The following is a 22338-nucleotide window of genomic DNA, read 5'->3' as shown; positions in this document are numbered from 1 at the left end:
AAAGAACAAAAAGGCACAGACTGGTTAGAAAACAGATGTTTTCTTGCTATCGGAGGGCTAGGACTCTGGCGCCAGCCTTCCTTCAGAATGCATTCAGGCAAAATATCTACATAGGAGTTTGATAAATTCATATCTTGAATTATGGAGTTGTCTGTGACAGTAGAGGAACTCGAGTCTGTGTCTGAGGAGATCCCTTCCAATTCTGCCATAAGCTCCTTTAAAAAGTCATTTCAGGGATGCACCACAGACTGCCATATTAATCACATTCAGCAATATTTTTTCTGCACGCTGCCTGAGTTTAAAATATTATTCAAATTACGCTACTTTCCACATTAAAGGAAAACTATCCCCTTTTTAATATCATATTAGGAACCCTTAATATTTTACAAGCATATTGATTTCACCACATTCAATACTCAATACTTTCACTACTTCTTCACTTAAATTCAGTTCATACATAGAAATTATACCAATTTTTTTCAGTCCTCCCAGGGAGATAACAAATGTATTTGGGGTCTTTCTGCGTGTATGCATTATATGTTACGATGGTTATGAAAAACATGCATCCCTGTAGTTTTGTCAAGAATCCACTGGAATAAATCAGGAGTTTTACCCATATTCTGCTGGTACCACAGGTACTGAGCTATGTTGGCCCTCTGAAGGCTGGGGTGGAGGTGGAGGTGGTTGCTGAGGTCTGTTTAAAGTAGCATGTCGTACAGTGGTGGAAGGTGGTCTGTATTCATGCTCATGGCTTTGGGATGCTGCCATGTACTGTGGACCATCTCCTGTTCCATATGAAGGCATTGCTATCTGCTGATGGAGGGAATGATTCGGAGTAGCAGGATAAGAATAATCTGTAACATCAGATGCATGGGACCTAAAATTAAAGTAAATGGATGCAGAAGAACAGATTATGTGAGTGTAACAGGGTATTATCTAAATAGCTCACAAGAAAAGCTAAAAAGAATGCAAACAGAATTATTTTTGTTGTAACAGGACTCCCTGATTAAGCACCATTCCCTTGTAAGTCCACAGAAAGCACAAGAACAAATGCAACAAAAAAATATGGTTCAGTTTAACATGACTTGAAAATAAATTAGTCTGAAAAGTCAGCATAAAAGGACTGAAATGGAATGTTTTCAATATTTCAGCATACTAGCTGCATGCAGAATGTCCTCCTATAATGCAGAGGCAAAAAAATTTAGAGCTTTCTCCAGATTTTAGAGTTCTTTAGTAACCATAAGGAGGTATATTGTTTTTGACAATGATTTTGACAGTCCACTGTTTGAAATGATAATACTTATCAGGCCTGCCTTAAGTTAACAACGGCAGCAGAAAAAGGAAAGCAATACTGCAAGCACACACAATTATGCAGAAGAGTACATTTCACCAAAGCAGACGAAACCAATTTCAAAAGTTAGAAAACGCTTTTTATTTTGTTTGCACAATTAATTTTGCTGGAAAGGCTTAGAGAAACTGGGAAATGTAAATATTAGTTGAGCAGAGAGTTCATAAAGATACAAAGTCTAGGATGCTCTGTCAAATAAGCCCAAGAGAGGGAGCAAAAGGATCTCTTAATCCCATTACTGCAAATAGTTGTTTTAGTAATGAACAATCGTGCAGCCTGGCTTTTAGTGAACACAGTAAACTGATGCACTTATCTGTAAGACTGGAAGCAAGGTAAGCAACAAAAAGCCAGGGCTTTGAGTAAAACAAAATGACAAACCCTTTGGGCATTTTGTCCTCTTTCATGCTTCCTGCCTGCTCCATTTTCTTTGCGTCACTCATGAACTCAATGCCCATTTTCCTTCTCTCCCACTCTTCTTTTCTTGTTCTTACTTTTCTCACATTAATTTGCTGGTTTCTGTTTGGATTCAGCTTGTGTTTCTCTCTCTAAAGTACAATAAGTATAACAAATACATTGTAAATTGTGACAGTCTGGACACTTGGATGTCAATGTTCAGTGAGTAATTCTTATAATTAGCAAACGAGAAGAAACATGAGCTTTTTTTTACTTTAGCATTAAAAAAGAACCACAATATAGCCAAATACACTTCTTTCAGACCTTATTTACAAAACACTGCTCATGCAGTAGCTGTCAGCATAAAAGCGTCTCTGAAACCAGTACTTATTTCTATACGTATGGGGTTTTTTATAGCTTAGTTCCTACAGCTAAGACTAACACAACACAAAAATTCGAAAGCCTTCTCTCCACCTCACTACCACTCACAAAATTAACCCTTCATGCATGTAAAACAGACTTCAGGATTAAATTTCAATGAATAAAGTATCAGTGATTGAAAGTTCTCCATACATTACAGAATTTGATAGAGGCTTATATAAGTACAAGATATCTGTCATCTTAGAACATCTATATCCAACATAATGATGCATCCTACAATTTCTGCTTAAAAAACCCTACAGATTGCAAATACTATGGATATCTGCAAGCATTCACATAGACATTGAAATTGCTGGGATATAAAAGCAAAACACTTCAATATGATTATTTAAACTTGGGAATCCTGGAAGCAAGGTGTTAAGGCTAGAAAAAGAATCAAAATGTGTGAAACGCAGAATTCATGACAAAAAAATCCACATCTTGCACTTGACAGCTGAACATCAATGTCATTTTACCAGATCAACCTACAGAAAGCATAGTCTCAGTGAAACACTACAGACTGGCAAACAGGACACAATATTTTGCATTTGAAACTAAAAAAAATAAAGTAAAAATTGGTGATTAAAGGATTTTAGACAAAGAGGGGGGTCCAAATATATTATTGAAACAGCAGTAGCAATTTTTAAAAATTTCTTTCAATTACAAGAGGATTACTCTTCACAAAGACCAAAACAGTACATATACAAAGTTCTGAGCAGATTATTATTTTTTTTTAAATTAATCTCCACTGGACAGCAGACTAAAGGTATTGGTCCACACTTTTGCAGTGGTGGCTGCTTCCTCAACCCAGCCATTCAAGATTCTCTTTATTCCTAACATTACTGCTAGCAATTAACCACGACAGAGAAAATGAAATAAGTGGGAAAATCCTCTAGTGAGACCAGCTTAGTGAGAACTCAGACCTCCGTGCACACCAGGAGAAAGTAACTCCCACTGAGCTCAAGGGGAATCCTACTCAACAAAGATGAATGCGTGTCTCTAAGCAGAGATTTCTGCTACTTCAGGCAATAATGTTGCATCTAGTTTTGTAGCTTGCTTTTTAGACAAACATAACATCAATAAAGCTGAACTATTCCCCCATTAAAGCATTCTGTTAGAGGTGAAAGTATGCTCGACTGAGTAGATCACGGAAAAATATTTATTAAGCTACAAGCAGCATAACATACGACAAACTAGACGGGAAGGAAGAGGTACTGACATTATCTAGTACAGGCAGACTTAAATGCTTTTGTAACTACAGCTACTCAAGATCAACTATAAAGCATGCAACAAACACTTATTTCACTACAGTGTATAACATTATGATGACAAAACGCTCATCTGAAGCTGAGGAAGAAAAAAATCATCACAGAATTTGTTACGTTATTTATGCTTTAAAATAATGTTGAGAAGAACTTTAAAAGATGCATTGTATGTTTTCTCTCTTCTAGCTATTCCCAACCTGTAAAAACACCTAATTCTACTCAGTATTTCTGAACATACAACTGTGGTATAACAAACGTCTTTGCCATAAACAGACCTAGTATCTGGGGACAGTGATCCCTCGGAAGATGCTCCATGGTACACACTTTGAGACAACCTGTTGTCAGGTCTAAGCTCTTTGTCATATGCCATCATATTCCACTCCTGGCGTCTGTTCCTGGCTTTTCTAACCTTTTTCACCTCACGGGTGGTGCCATCTATGCGCTTTTGCTCCTAATGTTCAAACAAAAGAAATAAAGCATGCAAAGAGAGAAAAAAAAGGAAAGGAAAAAAGCTGGTTAAAATGCAGTTAGAGTGCACGAAAATAAGACCAGATTTACAGATGAAGCCAAGTCTTCATAAAATCTCTCTGCACTGAGAATATCTCCTTACACTACAAACCTCGTTAGTACTAAGACTGCAGCTTTGCCCTTCTTCTGTAGGATGCACATGCTCATGTGATAACGACCTACTGGCTTTCCCAATACAGAAGTGTGACTGATTTTAAAAGCCAGAAAATTTAACTACTTCTGACATTCTATGTCATTTATTTAGACCATCCTGAAGAACTTGTCATTTCCTTCTCCTGCAAATCAATCTTATGCAAATATGTTACATATGATCAGGGTTATTTTTGTTATTCATTAGGGTCACAATCACCTGAGACTTTGGGGAAGTATAGAAAAATTAGAAACACTTCCCTATTTCATAGTCTATGTGAAATGATTTTTTTTTTTAAACTTCCTCTCCCTTCTTAGATCTGATTAACTACCAAAATTCCTCCTAGTTTTTCCTCATCATTGTATCCCATTATCTTACATAAAAATGAATGATGCTAATCCTCTCTGCAATGTGTCACTAATATTCAGGCCGGTAATAATATATTACAGCTTGATGGCTTCATGACAAATCAGTCTGTTTAGTTTTTTAAATCTTTCTATATAGTTTCAGGCCCAAGCAATGTCAGTGTTTATCTATCAGTAAGATCTCCTAACAGTGGGAAGGGTATTTATGTGCTACTCTTTCTCTCAACATTTATGAGATGTAATAATATTTAATTTTATTTTTTTAGTCAGCTCTAGAGCCCACATCTTAGAATACTAATTCAAAAATACGTTAAACATGTTTTATCTATTAATAAGTCAGTATGGGACTTTTGGCTGCTAGAAAAATAGTTTCTCAGAAAATAATTATATTGATATTCTGAGAATACACCCATATTCAATTGCATTTAGAGAAGAGTTTGGTAAAATACTGATATACAAGCATTTTATTGGGGAATCTCTGCCGTCAAAGTAAGTGATAATAGTTGGAAAGACAGTCTCACCAAAAAGAAAAAAGTACATCACAGATGAACAGATATTTTACTTCAACTGTCAAACAGCACTGAGCAAATAATTTCAAAATAATGTAATTGTCGTTATACAACTAACAAAAAAATAAATCTACTGAATGGCGTGCCTGCCCATGTTTTGGATCTCTTCCTTGTTCATGCATGTCCATACTAGGGACCTGCTGATCCACATCTGCTAACATTAAGAATGACAGAGAGAAGTCTTTTTGAAGTTCAACATCCAAATGTTCCGACAACACTTGCTCACTCCTGGCCCCTGCAGTGAGTAGATTTTTGATCTGATTCATGTTAAGTAAAGATCATCACCTTCGTTCTTAATTACTTCCTAGAAAATCTTTTTCCTCTCCAAACTTTTTAGAATCACACCCTTTTTTATCCAGGTTATGAAAGGCTTCACTCTCTCCTTTAATACCACTTCTTCACATGAAAACTTCCCAATACAGGAATTGGAGCAGAAGGGAGACAGATTCAGTCATGCTTCAGTTTAAATACATAAAAAGTTTTGCTAACCACCATAGTTGAATATGTGCTTGTTAAAGGCTTTACATCTGTCTTTCATTTGATTGCCACAAAATTAAATTTGTTTTGTCACTTTTATCCTGGTTCATTTATTAAGGTTTTGTTACTAAATCGTTGCAGGGGAAAGTACAAATAAGCCTTCTGGTTAACCAAAAATATGCTTTAGTTTTCTTTTCTCACAGAATAGTTACTCCATTTTCTAAGGGTCACAACTACATATTTCATGCAAGTCTCTAGATAAAGTAAATATCCACCTTTTGACTAATGTATGATGCTGCTCAGAAGACAGTCATTTTGAGATAATTCCTATACCATAAGGAGTGCTTACATGACTGCTTACATACAACCACCTATTTAAAAATTGGGTTTTAGAGAGATCGCTATGTTTTTTATGAAAAAAGTAAAAACATATGCACGTATAAATAAACAACACAAAATAAACACAAAGCTTAGTTTGTTTTTATTGGATCTGATTCCAGCTGGATAGGGTGTTCCAAACCAGCATCTGTAAGTGTGCTAATGAATAAATATGCTGACGCCCTTTTTATTCAGACAGTACTAAACCCTACTTGTATTGGTTTTAGAATCAAATATTATATACATACATCTCTAAACCATTTCATTTCTTCCAAAACAGTGGGGCAAGCCAATTATTAGCAGCTGACAAAACTATATATACACCTCTAAGTAGTTTTAAGTTGTTCCAGGAATGCCGTCATTATCTTGACAAACAATGGTGACAGCTCTAGTTTTAATACCTAGGACAATTACAACAGAGGTTTTTTTAGGGGAGCTGAAGCCTTTCAAAATAACTACAGTTAGAAACCTTTCCTAGGAAAGTTAAGCAATATTAAGAAGAGTTACTTCCCTTAACCAAGTGTAACAGAAGCTGTGGCAGACAAGTGGATGCTGTAGGTTAAGTCAGAAAATAGGTACATCATTCAGCTGTCAGCAGGAAGCGATTTCAGCAAATACAACAAATGTATTAGAGCCCTCAAACAGCGTTAGGTTAATTTTAAGTTTGGTATTTGCATCAAGAGTTAGCAAATGATGTTTCAAGCGTCTTAATAAAGAATTAGAGCTAGTAATAGAAAGTAGCTTCAGCAAGTATTTGCAATACTTTCAAAAAACTGGAAGCATGAGCCTAGAGTATTTTCCTGACTTCACAATTTACAAGATCCTACCAATCACAAGTCCTCAAAAAATGTATGCCCTCCAAATTTAAATATTTCTACTTATTTAAATAACTAATCATCCCTCAGAAAAAATGGGGAACAATAAAAAGCAAAGTAGAACAATTTTCCTTTCGTTAACCAATGGTTAGCAACTGGTCTACTATAGCCATTCAATTCAGAATATTACTGATACGTTGAAGAGTCAAAACTAACTTCACTGAACTCTTAGGCACTGATCTACTAAGAGTCTGACAGTAAAAAAAAAACCCAGAGACTACACCACAGATTGTAAACTTAAAGAATTAAAATTACAGTTTTCTTTGGAGAAAAAGTTCACCTGAAAGAGCCAAATCAAGGAATGCTTGTGTTAGACTTCTTCAGTTAAACTGAATACAGAAACAATATGTAAGTATAATTTTCCTGCTTTCAAATATCAAACTCCTCACAAACCTTTTGCCGCAACAGCTCAAGCAGTTAAGGCAAATTACCAAAATAATACTGGAAAACTGATTCTCTGGTGCAAGGAGTACTCTCAAGGCTTCACTGACTACCTGAAAAATTGAGGCTAAAAACCAGCTGTATTTGGTCAGCTGAGTAGGACTGCATTTGGATGTCTAGTTTGTAATTTGCTAAACAATACACATGTATTTCACCTGCACAGTTTCTCAACAACTTTCATATTTTGAGCTTCTGTAGAATACAAATCACATAAGGAATTCTCACTCAGTAGCTTCAAAATACAAATTGAGCCACAAAATTGTTAATAGACGCTCTGGAATCATTCCTGGTCACTGCTATTATAAGGACAAGAACAAAAGAAAATGACAGCCTGTTAAGCAACCTGTGGAACAAATGGTGCCTGTGAGACATCTCACCCAAACCCTCCAGCTCTCTAAAGGTTCCAGATGAGAAAAAGCTAATTTGCACACCAGGTTTTGCAAAGACAAAAACCAGATTTCCTCCTGTCAAAGTGACACCTACCCACGGAAACTCAAATCTATGCTGCTTTCTTCTTAGTTGGTCTTGTCATGTATTTAATCAGATCAAATAGCACTTCCGTTACAGCTCATCACGGGGTATTTCTGTGATGTACGGCTATAATCCTACAGGGCTAGAATTGAGCAATTTTACATCTGGTTTGTAGACTGTAATAAGACAATTAAAATCTACAAAAATAGATGGAAATAAGTGAGATGTGTTGCCTAAAACATAGTCTAAAAGCAAGTTTATATATAAAGTGGTTTTGTAAAAATCTCTCTAAAGCTATCAAAAATTTTTCAAGCGATACTCTGTTAAAGTTTTTTCAAAAGCTTTTGTGTTTTGTCCTTTTTAATATTAAATCAGAATGGGAAAAAATAGCAGTTGATAGTTTCCGTTTATCCCTCTCTAGTGACGAGATCTAAATTTGAAGGGAAAAAGGTGGGAGGAAAAAAATCCAAAGGCTGCAATCATCCCTATATATTTTTCATAAAGAAATACTGAACGGAATTTTAAAAAAATAACTAAACCAGAGAATGATAGCTGCTTTAATTATTTCAAGTCTTCTAATCAGCTCTGTGACTTATCATACAGAGGATAATAGTGGGATTATATTCTTGCATATACATTTGTATATAATTATACAAATAACAAACTGAATATTTTCCAATACTTTGCTTTAGACAGTAACTTCCACTGAAAATGCTTACTCAACTTTTTCAACTCTATTTAATATTTCAATGCTGAAATACCTGCCAAAACAGAAAACATTTTTGTCTCATACTCCTAGCAGGAACTCATGATTTATCTCTTCCAGAACTTTGAAAATCATGAATTCACGAAATGTTTTAGTTAAACCAAGTCTTTGTGTTTTGTTTAAAAATGTTGTAGTCATAAATTTTTGTCTAGCAACAGAACAAGGAATTCATAGAATTTTATAAAAACAGAATAGTAAAACTTCCCAGTCATGCCCTACAATTTGATTTCTTATCAGGTACCATATATACACACACATGTATTACACACACAATGTATATACACAAATACACATTCACATGTATATTCACATATTAGACAGCATGTATATATGACATGTGTACAATACATGTATATATATGCTGATATAGTAGAATACCTGTTTATATATAAACATATATAGGTATGTTGATAAATATGATATATATGCGTATGTGTACATACACACACATGTGTGTGTATGTGTACTAAAAATTAAGTAGCTTCCTTCTATTTCCTCTGAGCAGTCTGTGCATCTTGTTTGGATTCCTTTTATTTTAAATCCCTTATCTCTCACTGAACCTATCTAAAAGGGCACCTTCTGCCAGATAAGATAGGCAGTCATTGCTTCAAACTCTCCTTCTTCAATTTTTTTTTCATAATTATCTTCAAAAATCTTAAAGCCCTCAGATTTGATAAAATACATTGACCGCAAAGAAGCACAGAAGTAGCAACTGATTTCTTCATTCAAAACTAAAATCCATTACGAAAATCTTGATTGCATCACAACACACATCTTGGCTCAAACTGCTGAAGATATTTCAGAAGGACTGAAGACACTATGAAAAAGTCTTTTTTTATGGTTTTGAACTTAGAAGAAACAGAGAATATTTCTCCTAAAATTAATCTTCTCTTGTTGCTGAGCTACAGAGTAATTTTGCTGTGTATTATCATCTTACTAACTTGTAACAGGTGTAGAAAAAAAGTGAAGAGTTACTATCAAGGAATTAAAAACCTCAACGAAGTATTTATTTCTGGATAAGCTCATGTTTCGCTACAGGAGTTGATGCTGCTGGATAAAGAACTATGGAAATAAAGGAAACTATAATTCAAATTCTCCCCACCCCCAAGTCACAGTGTCTTTTTCCAAAGCACAACAGGGCCATTTTGCTGAGTACTAATAAGCAGATGCTGGCAAAGGATTAAAGAAAGTATCTTGGAAGATAACTACAATTCCTAAATTAAGAAGATAAATACAGTTCCTAAAATTCAATTTGCCAACTTCTTAAAATAGACAGTATGAGCTATAAAAACTGAACCAACTGAATCTACAGCCACACAAAGAGGAATAGTCTTTCCATGCACACAAACTAAGTATGACCTAGCAATTTTTATGCCTGGACAACCGTACACAAAACTGTAATGCACACATTTGCTATTATGTTTCTGCTTTTACCTTTTGTCTCCTCTTTTCTTTTCGCTTATCTTCAGTATCTTGTAACATTTTTTCTTTCCAAAGATCAAAAAAATAGGAAGGATCAGTATAGAACTTCAATCCATCTTTCTTATCATCCCTGGAAATACAGTAGAAGAAAAGCTCAGAAAATATGAATTAGTATTTTTCAAATCAACAAAACTCACCTTTGACGATCATCCAAGCTTAATCTTTTTTGCATTATAGGATGATAGCATGCCAAGTGCATTAAATGCCACTCTTGGTACTTACAGCTTACATTTGGCTTGATTCATGCCAAGAATTTGAGGGGGAAAAGGGTGGAATACACAACCTTTCGCGAAACATGCTCCCAGGCTCTGCCTCATCAGAGCTCAGCAGGAGCTGACCAGGCTCCTGGATCAGCCACCTCACCGGAGTGAAATTCGATGGTGCTGCAAGACAATTGGTGCCAAGAGAGGGTGTGCAGAGGACAGAGGAGCATAAGAATGGAACTTGGCTGTCTCAGAAGAACTGGAAAAGGAGTATTTGTCTCAACCCAGATGGGTCTTAAGATCTGGATTTAGGAACAAGGTGGGTCTGAGTACCTTTGCCCTTATGACAGGAAGCACAAGACAGTCACCTATTCTCAGTGGGACTCTTCTAACTAGGGGAAGGGCTAGGAAAGGGGTGGCAACTGAAAGGTTGAATCCTACCAGGCTACTCTAGGAGGATGTGAGACAGAGCTGATCTGGGCTTGTCAGCTCCAATTGTCAGCAGGAGCCAGGGACACTCAGACTAAGAAACCACAAAAAAGTTATGCTATCAAATCTTAATTTGACCCCATGGCTGGAAACAGGGAATCTTCTAATATCCTCAACTCCTGGAAATCAATGGGTACACGGGGAGTCAACATGGCAGGGCAGCTGGCATGGTCCAAAAAGTATATGATGGTGACACCAGTCTAGCTTGCTAAATTGGTGTCCTTCAGAGTCCCTTTTGGCTGTGGGTTCCTAATTTCTTCCTTTTGAGGGCAAATTTTGATGGCAGCTGAATACTAATTTCTACCAGCAAGATCAGGAGCGATGGAGATCCAGCACATGGAAACCTTATAACCCCTGAAGCAGAGTACAAAGAGTAGATCTTGTATACTGTCTGGTCATACAACCATAAACCCCTTACTTTTAGCATGCTAGATCTCCTCGCTACAAACATCTAACCTACTGACAGGGGCACTGAGGCCACTCTTCTACCCCTCCAGCTTCAGACAGACTACAATCTGAAATTTGTTTAAGCTTTGTCGAAGGCAAATACAAATAATTTAAATTTGGTAGATGTAAAAGACATACCAAGAAATATAGTTTAAGTAAATTTCCCTAAAGTATCACTAATAAAACAGGAATAACAATAAAGGTCACTGACACTGTCATCCACATACATATTAGGACACAGCTGTGCAGAACAGCTGATCGATAACAGCTTTTAGTAACTGGATGCCTACAAACAATCAAACACCATCATTGTCTGCAATAGTGGCAAAAAACATGGCCTTCAGCTACAAATCTAAAAATTTTACCTTTCATGTAAAAGCTCTTAAAAATAAAATACACTGCAAACGCTCTGCTATGTCATTCCTAAAAAAAATTCAAATAATTCACTGCAGACTGAGCGCCTGCTTCAGACAGATACCTCACAATCTAGTACCTCTCAAAAGTTGAAGGACACAGTAAAAAGGCGTTGTCCACAACCCTTCAGACAGACAAATTATATTCATTTCATGAGCAACAATAAAATTCAAGAAACAAGAAAAGAAAACAGGAAAGGAAGTCCTGCTTGCTGCTCATTTATTCACCAATAAGTAACCAGGAAAAGAAAAGGCAAAGATTGCGTGTGCACACAGCTGTGTATGTTGGGGGGAACAGGGAGAATGGAGGGAAGGCAAAAGCAACAAATCCAGCTTTCTGGATAAATTAACCAAACACAGCAGTTTAGTAAATTATTAAATTTCTTTTCGCGTTTTACATAATCAATAGCCCTTGCTGTCTGATCCTGTGCTGCCATGTAACACTTAGCTGAAATATGATGATTTTTTGTCAGGTACACCTTACAATTTTAAGTGTGGTAACAGCAATTTTTTGTTTCCATGAACAGGAAAGTCCCTGAAAAAACAAATCTCAACAACCAACACAGCTTTTTCCTTCTGCTATAATTATTCTCTGCATACAAATAGGAGATAACGGGCAAAATACAAGAACATAGACAATTAATATTTCCATACCTGTAAGGTGAAAGAATATTCAGAGGTGGTGGTTTGTCACTCTGATTATAAATATCAGCCACAGGGTTAGGAATGCTGTTCTTTGAAACTACCTGCTGATCTTGAATTGTTGAGCTCTTAAATGCTTTTTTCATGTTGATATCCTGTAACGATACTGTTAGAAACAAAAATACATTTATCACAGGTCTGAAATTAACATAAGTGGATAAACAAACTCCATTTTACACTAGCTATTTAAAATATTTTCAGCAAAATACAGAAGGAAAACTGGAAGATTCTTCTTTAGTGGATAATGATGACATTTAAGTACAAAGGCATGTAAGAATTACCATAATAAATCAGATTTAAGTCCCACTTGGTCCAGAACCTCACTTAAAATAATGGGACCATGGACTGCCTTGGAAGATAATGTCCTGTACCATGCGGATGTCCAAGGATCTCCCCTTTTTATGAGGTTTAACCTGCACTCCTAATAGCAGAAAGATTGGCTTCAAGCCTGAAACACCAGGTCTGGTATTCCTCTGACACAGCGCGTTTTATCATTACATGTGGTATTCATATACATTCAACCCCATTCAAAGTTTAATTGAATTATGGCCTCCACAACCTCCTGCAAGAGAGAGTTCCACATCCTTTACCATCTTTCAACTCCAACATCTTTCCACATAATTGGACATCCCTCGATCTTAAGTTTTCCTTATCTCTCTATAGAGAGGAATACTTACCTTCTTTATACAGCCCAGTAACACACTTCTATTTTATCTTTTCGCATATACAGTTCTGGGGGAAACAATACTAGCCTTTTCATTCTTTCCTTTCAAATGAAAGATTAAGTTGCTTTTAATTGTTCCTGTCACTTCTAGCAAGAAATTGTTTTATTCTTAATATAAATTTTCCTGAGATGGAGTGAGCATTGCTAAAAAGATCCAGATAATGCCAATCACAATTTAGAAGTGGCAGTAAGCCCTCCACATTATCTTCCATTCTTAGGCAACCTGAAATACAGGGTTTTGACTGCAGTTGAACAGAACACTGAAGTCTTCATTGGCTTGTCTACAATGACACTAACCACTTCTTGAATTGATCCAACTGTTTTACAAACGTGTAAGGTGTAGGAGTAGTGCAAACAAAATGCACAGGCTTGTTTTCTTTTTATTCCCATTGACATTTCATCTAGTGTTTATCAACTATCAAGAACAAACAGTGAGAATGTCACTGGGCAGAAGTTTAATATATTGACCACCTGCAGAACCAGAAAGGCATGAAGTTTGATAGAGACCCTATAAGGTACACAGTTATCCTTTGTCATGATGGAAAAAAACAAATCCCACTCAGACTTCTCCACCCAACTATTTTTATCATCTGTGGTGAGCTCTTAGATCACTTAAATTGTTCCGTAGCTTTTAAAAGAGCAAAAAATTAGAAGTAGAAGATTTCATTCCAAATTGTCCTTCCCCCATCCGCATTATGTGAAGTATCAGAACACCATTTTTGAGAAACTACTTTCTATTTAAACCTGCCTTTAAGGAAACCAGTAAGGTATTTCAGGTGTTTTTTCAGATGTATTTATCTGAATTGTTACATTCTTGTTTGAAGGAAGACATTCAAAAGAGCACAAATCCCATTTTTATGGGGCTTTTGAGTGTAAGTTATTTATATTCTTTTGAAAATGTCAATTATTTTAAAATGTTTTTTTTTCAACTGTAGTATTAGTTACATATATTTTTATATAAACACTACATCTTAGTTATACCTAAGAATGTAAAAAAATTACTGATGCAATTAAATCTAAAGGGTTTTTTAAAATCAACCTAGCAAATGACATTATGCTTAAATGCCTAAGCTACCCAGAAATACACTGAGTATTAGTGACAGTACAATGAATTATTATAAAGGTTTCAACTTCTACAGCTAAATAGCTAATAAAACTTCTTCCTGACACTATAGTGACAGCAGTTTGTATACATAGCTTATTAATGGGAAAGACCATTAGCAATGCAAGAGTATGCTGTCAATTTAAAATAAGAACTGATTAAATTCTCAGTCCATACACTAGCCTCCCTTCCCAACAGGCTGCTTTTAATTACTCTGCAAACTCTGGAAACTAGCCAAGAGGTATTGCATAATACAAATGAGACATTAAAAAAAAGACACAAAAGCAAAAGCGACCTCTGATGAGGACTGCATTTCCAAAAACGTTGGACTCGAAAGTCATGAAGACTGACGTCATCCACCTCAGCACAGAGAAAGTACAGTGTATGAATATCATCTAGTTTGCTCATATTACCGCCGCAATATGCCTCAAAAACTAATCTGAATAGTAGTTATAATAGCTTGGTTTATATTCCCATATAGCTCTTTACCTCTAAGATGGCAAAAGAAAAGTGGGAGTATCAACTGTGATTTCTGTGTCCCAAAACCAGAAAAAAATCAGGCATGTAATAATTTCCAGACAGTAACAAGCTAAAAATGGAAGGCTTAATAGTAGTATTGAATATAATATATAAGCTATACAAATATAAAATAATATATGAACTATATAAATACTACTATTAAATATAGTAAAATGATCTAGCGGAGGTGTCCCTGCCCATGGTAGGGGGGTTGGAACCAGACAATCTTTAAGGTCCTTTCCAACCCAAAGCATTCTATGATTCTATGACATCATAAGTAGCATTAACTACTACTAAGTAAATATTACTCTACTGTCCTGATATAACAAGCTTTTACATTTTACTAAATGTCAGGAGTCATCTAAACAGGGAGTACACACAGTGGTTGGCTCAGACATGTAACTGAACATGGAAGCAAACATGCACGTTACAGCTCTCAGAGCTAGACAGAGAAACGTTTTACTTTCGCAAATAAGTGTTTTTGAACAATGTAATGATGTTACTGAAATCCTTTGGTTTTACTTTGTATTTACAAAGTGAATGACCAGAAACATAAGCAAGTGAGGATGTAACACCATTTTAAAGGAAATGGCTGTTTCCAGTGACTAGAACCCCCGAGAGAATCTCACCTAGTTGATGCAAACCCGCAGTGCCTCATTGAGGTAAAGATATTAGATGACTGCAGAACAGATGCTACTAACACAGTTTGTGACCACCCCATCCTTAAATAATTAGACCTATTGTCTCAAACTTTTCCCAATATTCTGATTTATCTCCAGTAAGGTTTTTTAGATTTATTGACTTCTGATTTATTACATTCCCAAACTAAAAGTTTTCCCTTTGACGGGAAAATGGTAGCTCAATGGCTCCATTACTACAGGGGCTTCCTGAAGCAACACTAAGTAAAAAAATGAAGACAGCTATATGACTCAAGAATATTTTTTCTTGCTCTGCTAACATGATTTTTCCCAGCTTGCCTTTCTGAAAAAACAAGATGAAATATCGGTTCAGGATTACTTTGAAATGACAGAGACTGTTGTGTAATTAAATACTGTGGTCTTGTCAACATCACTTCTGGCTCAATGCTTTCATGCAATTACCTACCCTCTTCTACTGTCGAATCCAGCTGGGTAACTTTGACAGCAAGGCGATCAATTCTGTCTTGAAGGGAATTTGCTCTGATGTAGAAGCTGTTGGCCTCATTAAACAATTCACCAAATATGTCTTCAGCATGTTTGCCTGTGTAAGAAAATATACAGGGAAATCCCTTTGCTAAGGGCTTACAAAACACAAGACAAATGGCTTCAATATCATGAAGTTATAATAAAACACAGTAGCTGCAAGATTATAACAGCTCAGTTTGTCATTCAGCAAAATTATAGGCAATAGATTTGGACAAAATCTCAAAATATACCATAAATGCTGCCTGAAGTCTGTTCTCCTGGACATTCTGGTTAGTCTTCCACTTAAATAAATTTTCATCCATATGTAGCTGAACTACTGCCAACAGACACACAACTGATCATTAAAACCTGCCTCTGTGATGAAAACAAAGGCCCATCAAAGTTATGTCTGGCCATAAAAGCTTCTGAAGTAAATTTTGAAATCTAAAATCTTGCAAACCATTAGGATTTAATTGTAAACATGAGCAAAACCCAAGACCAAAACGAAGGCGAAGTGAAACAGATAAAAAGCAGGATCCTCATGCAAGGCAGCCCACTTACCTCTACAAATGCTCACTGTAGCAATGTTGCTTCGTCACTGGAGTCATTTGAGAGACTAAGATGGCACTGACCACATTTACCTGTGGCCAGTCTGGACTTATAGCTCAAAAGAGGAGCCTTCAAACTTTTCAGCCTCCCTTTCAGCTGCCTTATTTTTCCCATCCCTATGAGCCTGGATAGTCCAGTTCAGATCTGCAGCCTCAGGCTCTACCCAAAAAGTGCTAGAGAGAACAGGAGTGCCACATGATAAACCCAATCCCCTCTGAGGCCACAGATCCTCAGGCAGGCCCATTCCTTTCCTAGACCTCCCACCTCCCAAAGTAGTAGGCATTCTCATCCACAGTTTGACTCTCCTGCCCCAGTCCAAACCTCTCAACCACTCCAGATCAGAAGCCCCAGTTTAACACTTCTCCTGCCCCAGAACTTCGCCTATAAATTTCAGATTCCACCCAAATCCATTGCTCCTGCTCACTCAACTGACGGTACTGCGCCTACTTGTCTCTTAGTCCCTCCTACCCAGATACTGCTGCTTCATCTAAGATCTCCCCCTCCACAGTTTCTGCAGCCAATACCCTTCTCAAGACATCCACACTCCATCAGTTCTCCATGAAAAAGTAAAATCCTGTCTCCTGCATTTAACCATGCTTTTAAACAAAAATAAATTTTAAAGCTCTACTTCTGAGTTAAACTCCTCTCGTTATGACCTGTATCAAGATGAGTCTGAAGAGCAGAAATGTAGGGGAGGGGGAAAGTAAGACTTTGTCTAACAGTTGGAACATTATGGAATATATATTAACCATCTAAATGCCAGTGACTTCCAAAAGAACAGCAATTGTTGACATTTTAAGTTGCGTCCTATAACCAACCTTAATATTTTACAGAGGAAAGACAAGACGTAATTAAAATTTCCGTCAAGATCCCATCCTGGGAACATCTGGAGACCATAATTCAAACTAAAAAAATAGCCACACTTAGGAAATCAGCAGGATCTGCCCTTTTCTTGGATTATTTAGTTGGGGGGAAGAGAACAGCAACAACACTAAAACAATATCTGAAAGCACTGTTTGTGAACTACAAATGAAAAAAAAAAATTTGATTGCCTTGCTTTGAGTGGAGGACTTTACCTGTAACAGATTTTTCTCGCTAAACATAGGATCCGCCAATAACTAACGCAAAATGTTAGATATTTTGGTGTATCCAAGCTCTGCTTCATATGTATGTGGAAGGTGGACAGGTAAGGTGTGCTGCCCTCCTGCTCCTAACGTCCTCCCCCTCCAAAACAGAAGTCACACAACCACAGAATAGCTGAGGTTGAAAATCATCTAGTCCAACTCCCTGCTCAAAGCACGGTCAGCAGACCAGGTCGCCCAGCACTGTGTCCAGTTCAGTTTTGAGCACTTCCAACGACAGAAGCTCCACAATTTCTCTGGGCAACCCGAGCCAGTGTTCAACCACCTTCACGCTAAAAGTGTTCTCTAAGTGCTTCCCAGCAGCTAGTTGGGATTCAGTTATAATCCCCATTTGATTTAGTTGCTGCAAATGAAAAGGTTATTCCAAGCTATGGAATGAATAAGCTTTTCAACTCTGCAGATAAATAAAGCAGGCATTACGTTCTTCAGCCACCAGTATTCAGAGCTCAAAACATCAATAAATTTTAACGGATGCTAGTTTATCTTAATATAGTGAAATCAGCCTGCGGAGGGAGGACTGCCAGATTCTAACATTAAGCACATCACCCCTAGAGATGTCAAGCAGACAGGTGGCTTGTCAGTTATCCTTCAGAAGGCAAAATAAGTCATAAAGTTGATTTGTGGGAACATACTTCTTTTAATTTGTATTTTTTTTATTTTTTTTTTAAAACACTTGCTACTCTAAAACAAGTGAAAGACAGGTAGTCAATCTTCTGTCAGTAAAAACAGTGACACGGTAAAGTAATATTGGAACGTGCTATTCTGATTAACAAGTTTTAGAAAAAGTAATACTTCTCTCGTTTTCTATGTTAACATCTTTTTTATTATATTTTTAACAATAGAGAAACAAGCAGGAAAAAAAACCACCTAAAATTACAAGCATGTATCTTTCAACTTAAGAGCTGATTTTGGTCATTTAAAAACATGAGGTGCTTCCCAACATACAGGCAACCTAAATATTAATTTAAAAGAAAAACCACCAAAGGAATTACACAGTCTTTCTTTCTAATGCTCCGTCCAACCACAGAAGTAGCCGAGGAGAAGTTTAGTCATGATGCTGCCTCACCAAATCCCCGCTCTCAACAGGTTTCAATGTCATTTAACAGAAGTGCATCTTTCTAGCACGTCCACAGGTCATCTTCATAGAGCTGTATATTTAGTTGCTCACAAAATAAATTTCCAAGCATTGTGAGACATTATCAAGAGTCTTTCACATATCAGAGTATTTCACAAATAATTGTGAAACCTCTACCCAAGTTCTACAGTAATTACATAAAACGCCATCTTGCCATATCAGTTTATAACATCTCTAGCAGAGACTAGACACCATCTGAATTAATTACAATTGATTTTCACATACTGCATAAAAAGGTGTGCATTAATACATTGAATACATTGCCCCAAAGGCATTTTTTGTCAGCAGTCAAAATGCTCAGTGCTGTAACAGAAGAGGAATTCAACAATGGTGCTGGCTTGTCTGAAGACTGGAAACCCAACAGTGTTACTTTGGCTAGTTTTCTTTCACATATTTGAGTCTAAAAAGTACAGCTTTGCTTTGCATTCCTTGTTCCACAGCACAAGTACATGGAAAAACACATTCAAGCTAACAGAAAGATTTACAGTGCATTAAAAGGGTTACGGTTTTTAACACCATGAACATGCATGATCAAAGAGAAAAGGTAGAGCAATGGCATCACCTGGCATCAGGATGCCAGTTCTACAAGACACTGGAAGAAAGATGACACTTGGGCTCCCCCAAAGGGAGCCAGCGAGGCATTAATGCTCTCCTCAGGGTCCTAGGTAAGGACTGAAATGCCCTGCAGAACTAGGTGGTGTTTTGGAAATTGGAATTCACCCAGGACATGACCATTTTATCACAGCATGGAGCTGAAGACAGTGATTCCACCTACACATTTCTAACTAATTAGGCATTAGAATCATGCTTCCCCCCCCCCGCCTTTTTTTTTAAAATAAGCAAAAGAGGTAGGCTGTTACTGAACAGGTCTCGATTCTTACTTGCCTCATCCTAGTACCTCCAGCACGATACCTAATGCCAAAAAATGCTGACTTCTCAACTCAACCCAACTGAGCCATGGTAAAGAACAGTGTCACAGAAAGTGGGACACAGCGTGCTCAGGCCTGCAGGCAAAATAATTCCTCTGTTTTCTGTTGTACAGCAAAAAATGTACAGTATCACTTGCATATGGGTCAAAGTAAGTAACACTATACCCACGTACAGATGGTTTATACCTGTGCAGAAATAAGATTTCAGCCTGACAGGGACTATCTGAATGAATGGAGAAGCCAAAGATAGAAAAGTACAAAATATTTAAAGGAAAGAAGTTAAGACGTGGTAATGTAACTTGAAACACAATGAATATATTAACGCACAGACTGAAATCTAATTAAGAAAAGCTCAATAAAAGAGTACATATGGACTTCTAATATTTAGTCTTCAATGATAATCAGATGTAATTTATTATTTCTTCCCCATATGTACATATATGCAAAACTCCAGAATGAAACCACAGTGCAACAGATCCTGCTGCAGAAAGCAGCTTTTTTCACTGGTTAGAGTCCTGCGGCCATCAGACCAAACTCCACTGCCAGAAGTAAGGGAGTATTTTGTGGAAGCTTTCTTCAAAGCCTTTGCTCCATGACTGTGTTTACTATGTAAAGCATCATGGTACTCACAAGCATGGGCTGCAAACGCTCCCAGTCCTGCCCCCGGTAGATTCTCTCCTCCCAAGTGGAGGTGAATCCCCTTGTCAAGTTTTTGCCTTATATAAAAGTGCACAGTTTCATACAGAATGCTTCTCACTCTGCCTGTGCTCCAAGCCAGCTGGCTGCAAACAAACCCAAATCTGAAGACATAACAGAAAAAAAAAAAAAGCAGCTCCACTGAGAGCACATTCCTTTTGGACAGGAACTTGTTCACGTCTCCTGAAAAGAGCAGAGGCAGAAGCAAGCCAAATTTGTACGCAACAGCACAGATCTGCCAGTTTTTAAAATCCACACTGAACTCACAGTGCAACATTAAAAAACAGTGTGACTGCAAGACAGACCTGCACTTGCTCTCTCTATGCTTCAAGCTGTGGGAATACCAACAGGCTCTGATGCTGTCAGCGGGACATATTACATTAGCTCCAGCACAGCGTTTTTCTATGATCATTTCCTTGCTCCCGGTTGGCTTGAAACACAGGCAAAGCAAACACTGTCTACAGAAAAAACCCTCTGCAAACATCACAGATTTTAGACTGTGGACAAGCCTGGTGACAGACTTCACTCATTAAATACCATGTATTCATCTGTTAAAACAAAGGACACATCATTTATTTGCATAGATCTTTAACTTGACACAAATAAAGAACTTTAGGGCTGTCTACAGAGACTTCTGATGACCCAAGAAATACACCAAGGGAAAACTGCAGGATACGGATTGTGTAAGTAGCCAGTTCCTCAGCAACAATTGTAAGGGGATCTGCATAGGCAGTGTAACAGGCAGATTGGCCCCAAGACCAAATCTGGAGAAATGAAAGCTAGACATTCCTAGCAAGTCAGACAAGTGAAAAGGGTATTATTGACACGTTGGCGTTGTACAGTACCCAAATGAGGTCTTATCAAATATACGTGAATGTAATTAAGGAGATATTAGCCATTCTTCTCAATTTTCTGAAACTTAAGGATGTCAATACTGAGCAACTGCCTGATAAAAGAGTAAATGAAACTCAATGACAATACAAACACAAATTAACTATAAATAACATTAGACACTAAATTGGCAGCTACTGCTCAAGAAAGATCAGAGAATCACTTGGCAACTTCGCTGAAAATATCAACTCAATGTTTAGCAGCAATCAAAATTTTATAAATTCTTAGGGAACAAGTGATAAACAGAAGAAGTCTGTTTTGATTATGATTTGAAGTCCTCAACACTCCACCTTAAACAAACCCCAACGTAGCCCAACTTACACAGCCAAAGCAGAAATAACAATGATCAGAACTACAAACTGGTTTCTATCCAGAGAGTTCTAACAGATCAGGACACTCCAACCTAGAAAAGACATCACTAGGAGAACACGATAAAAACTTAATAAAAATCACAGATGATTACAGAAATACACAAGATGAAAACACCTTTCATTATTTTTCATAACTCGAGAACAAAAATGCATCAAAAGGAAGAAACAGATCAACTTCTATTGTGGGACATTCTGCCACACGTCATTGGGCAAGAAAACACTGCAATCCCTATGTGAACACCTCTAAGCAATTCCGCAGATGACAGGTTTACAAATGCTCATTACACGGGATGATTCTGAGGGACCTCCAGCTCAGAAAATCCCTGCATCACTGACTACTGGTAAGGGGAACATGCTGTCTTTCTTCTACTCTTTAGCTAAGCATAGGCTATTTCGTATCATCACAAATTGAACACCAGACTAAGTGGGACTCGTAGTTTAAACTCCATACAGACTTTCTTACATTCTTAAACAATTTCCATTTACAAAGTGAAGAAACCGATGAAATGATAATTTCTTTTCTAGGACCAGAGCTATCAGCACAAACAACAGCTGCTGATTGTTAAACACTCTCTGAAGAAATCTTTTTTTCTCATTCATTAAGAAATATTATTCTTCTTGCAAGCACTCCAGGCATGCTTCCAGAATTGCTAGTTGGGGTGTCAACTAACAGGTGTACGGTACTGTCAGCTCTGTATGGAGCTGACGCTGGCTTGCCTCACCAGAAGCCTACAGGTTTTTTCAGTGAATGCCATTCTTTCAGTGTATGTGCTTAATTTCATTCATATGAATTGATCACACACACATATAAAGAAAAGCCTTAAGAAATATTAGCACATTAAAACAAGAGGCAGAAGAGTTTACTGGCTTCATCCTATACAACTGAAAGCCAAGA

General features: G+C 37.1%; 1 protein-coding gene across 2 annotated transcripts in view; it reads right to left on the bottom strand.

The window, feature by feature from the left end:
* WASF3 (WASP family member 3) overlaps positions 1-22338 on the bottom strand; it is a 75488-nt gene that overhangs the window by 4655 nt on the left and 48495 nt on the right. For both annotated transcript variants that reach the window (XM_054194357.1, XM_054194365.1), the window contains 5 exons: positions 15612-15746; positions 12115-12268; positions 9861-9978; positions 1727-1893; positions 614-877 (listed from right to left, as the gene is read on the bottom strand). In XM_054194357.1, coding sequence (XP_054050332.1) covers positions 614-877; positions 1727-1893; positions 9861-9978; positions 12115-12268; positions 15612-15746 — 838 coding nt within the window. The remainder of the gene's footprint in view (positions 1-613; positions 878-1726; positions 1894-9860; positions 9979-12114; positions 12269-15611; positions 15747-22338) is intronic.

This window comes from Rissa tridactyla, chromosome 1 (genome assembly GCF_028500815.1).
Source record: "Rissa tridactyla isolate bRisTri1 chromosome 1, bRisTri1.patW.cur.20221130, whole genome shotgun sequence".
Classification (NCBI taxonomy): Eukaryota; Metazoa; Chordata; class Aves; order Charadriiformes; family Laridae; genus Rissa; species Rissa tridactyla.
This window is presented reverse-complemented; position numbering and strand designations above follow the sequence as displayed.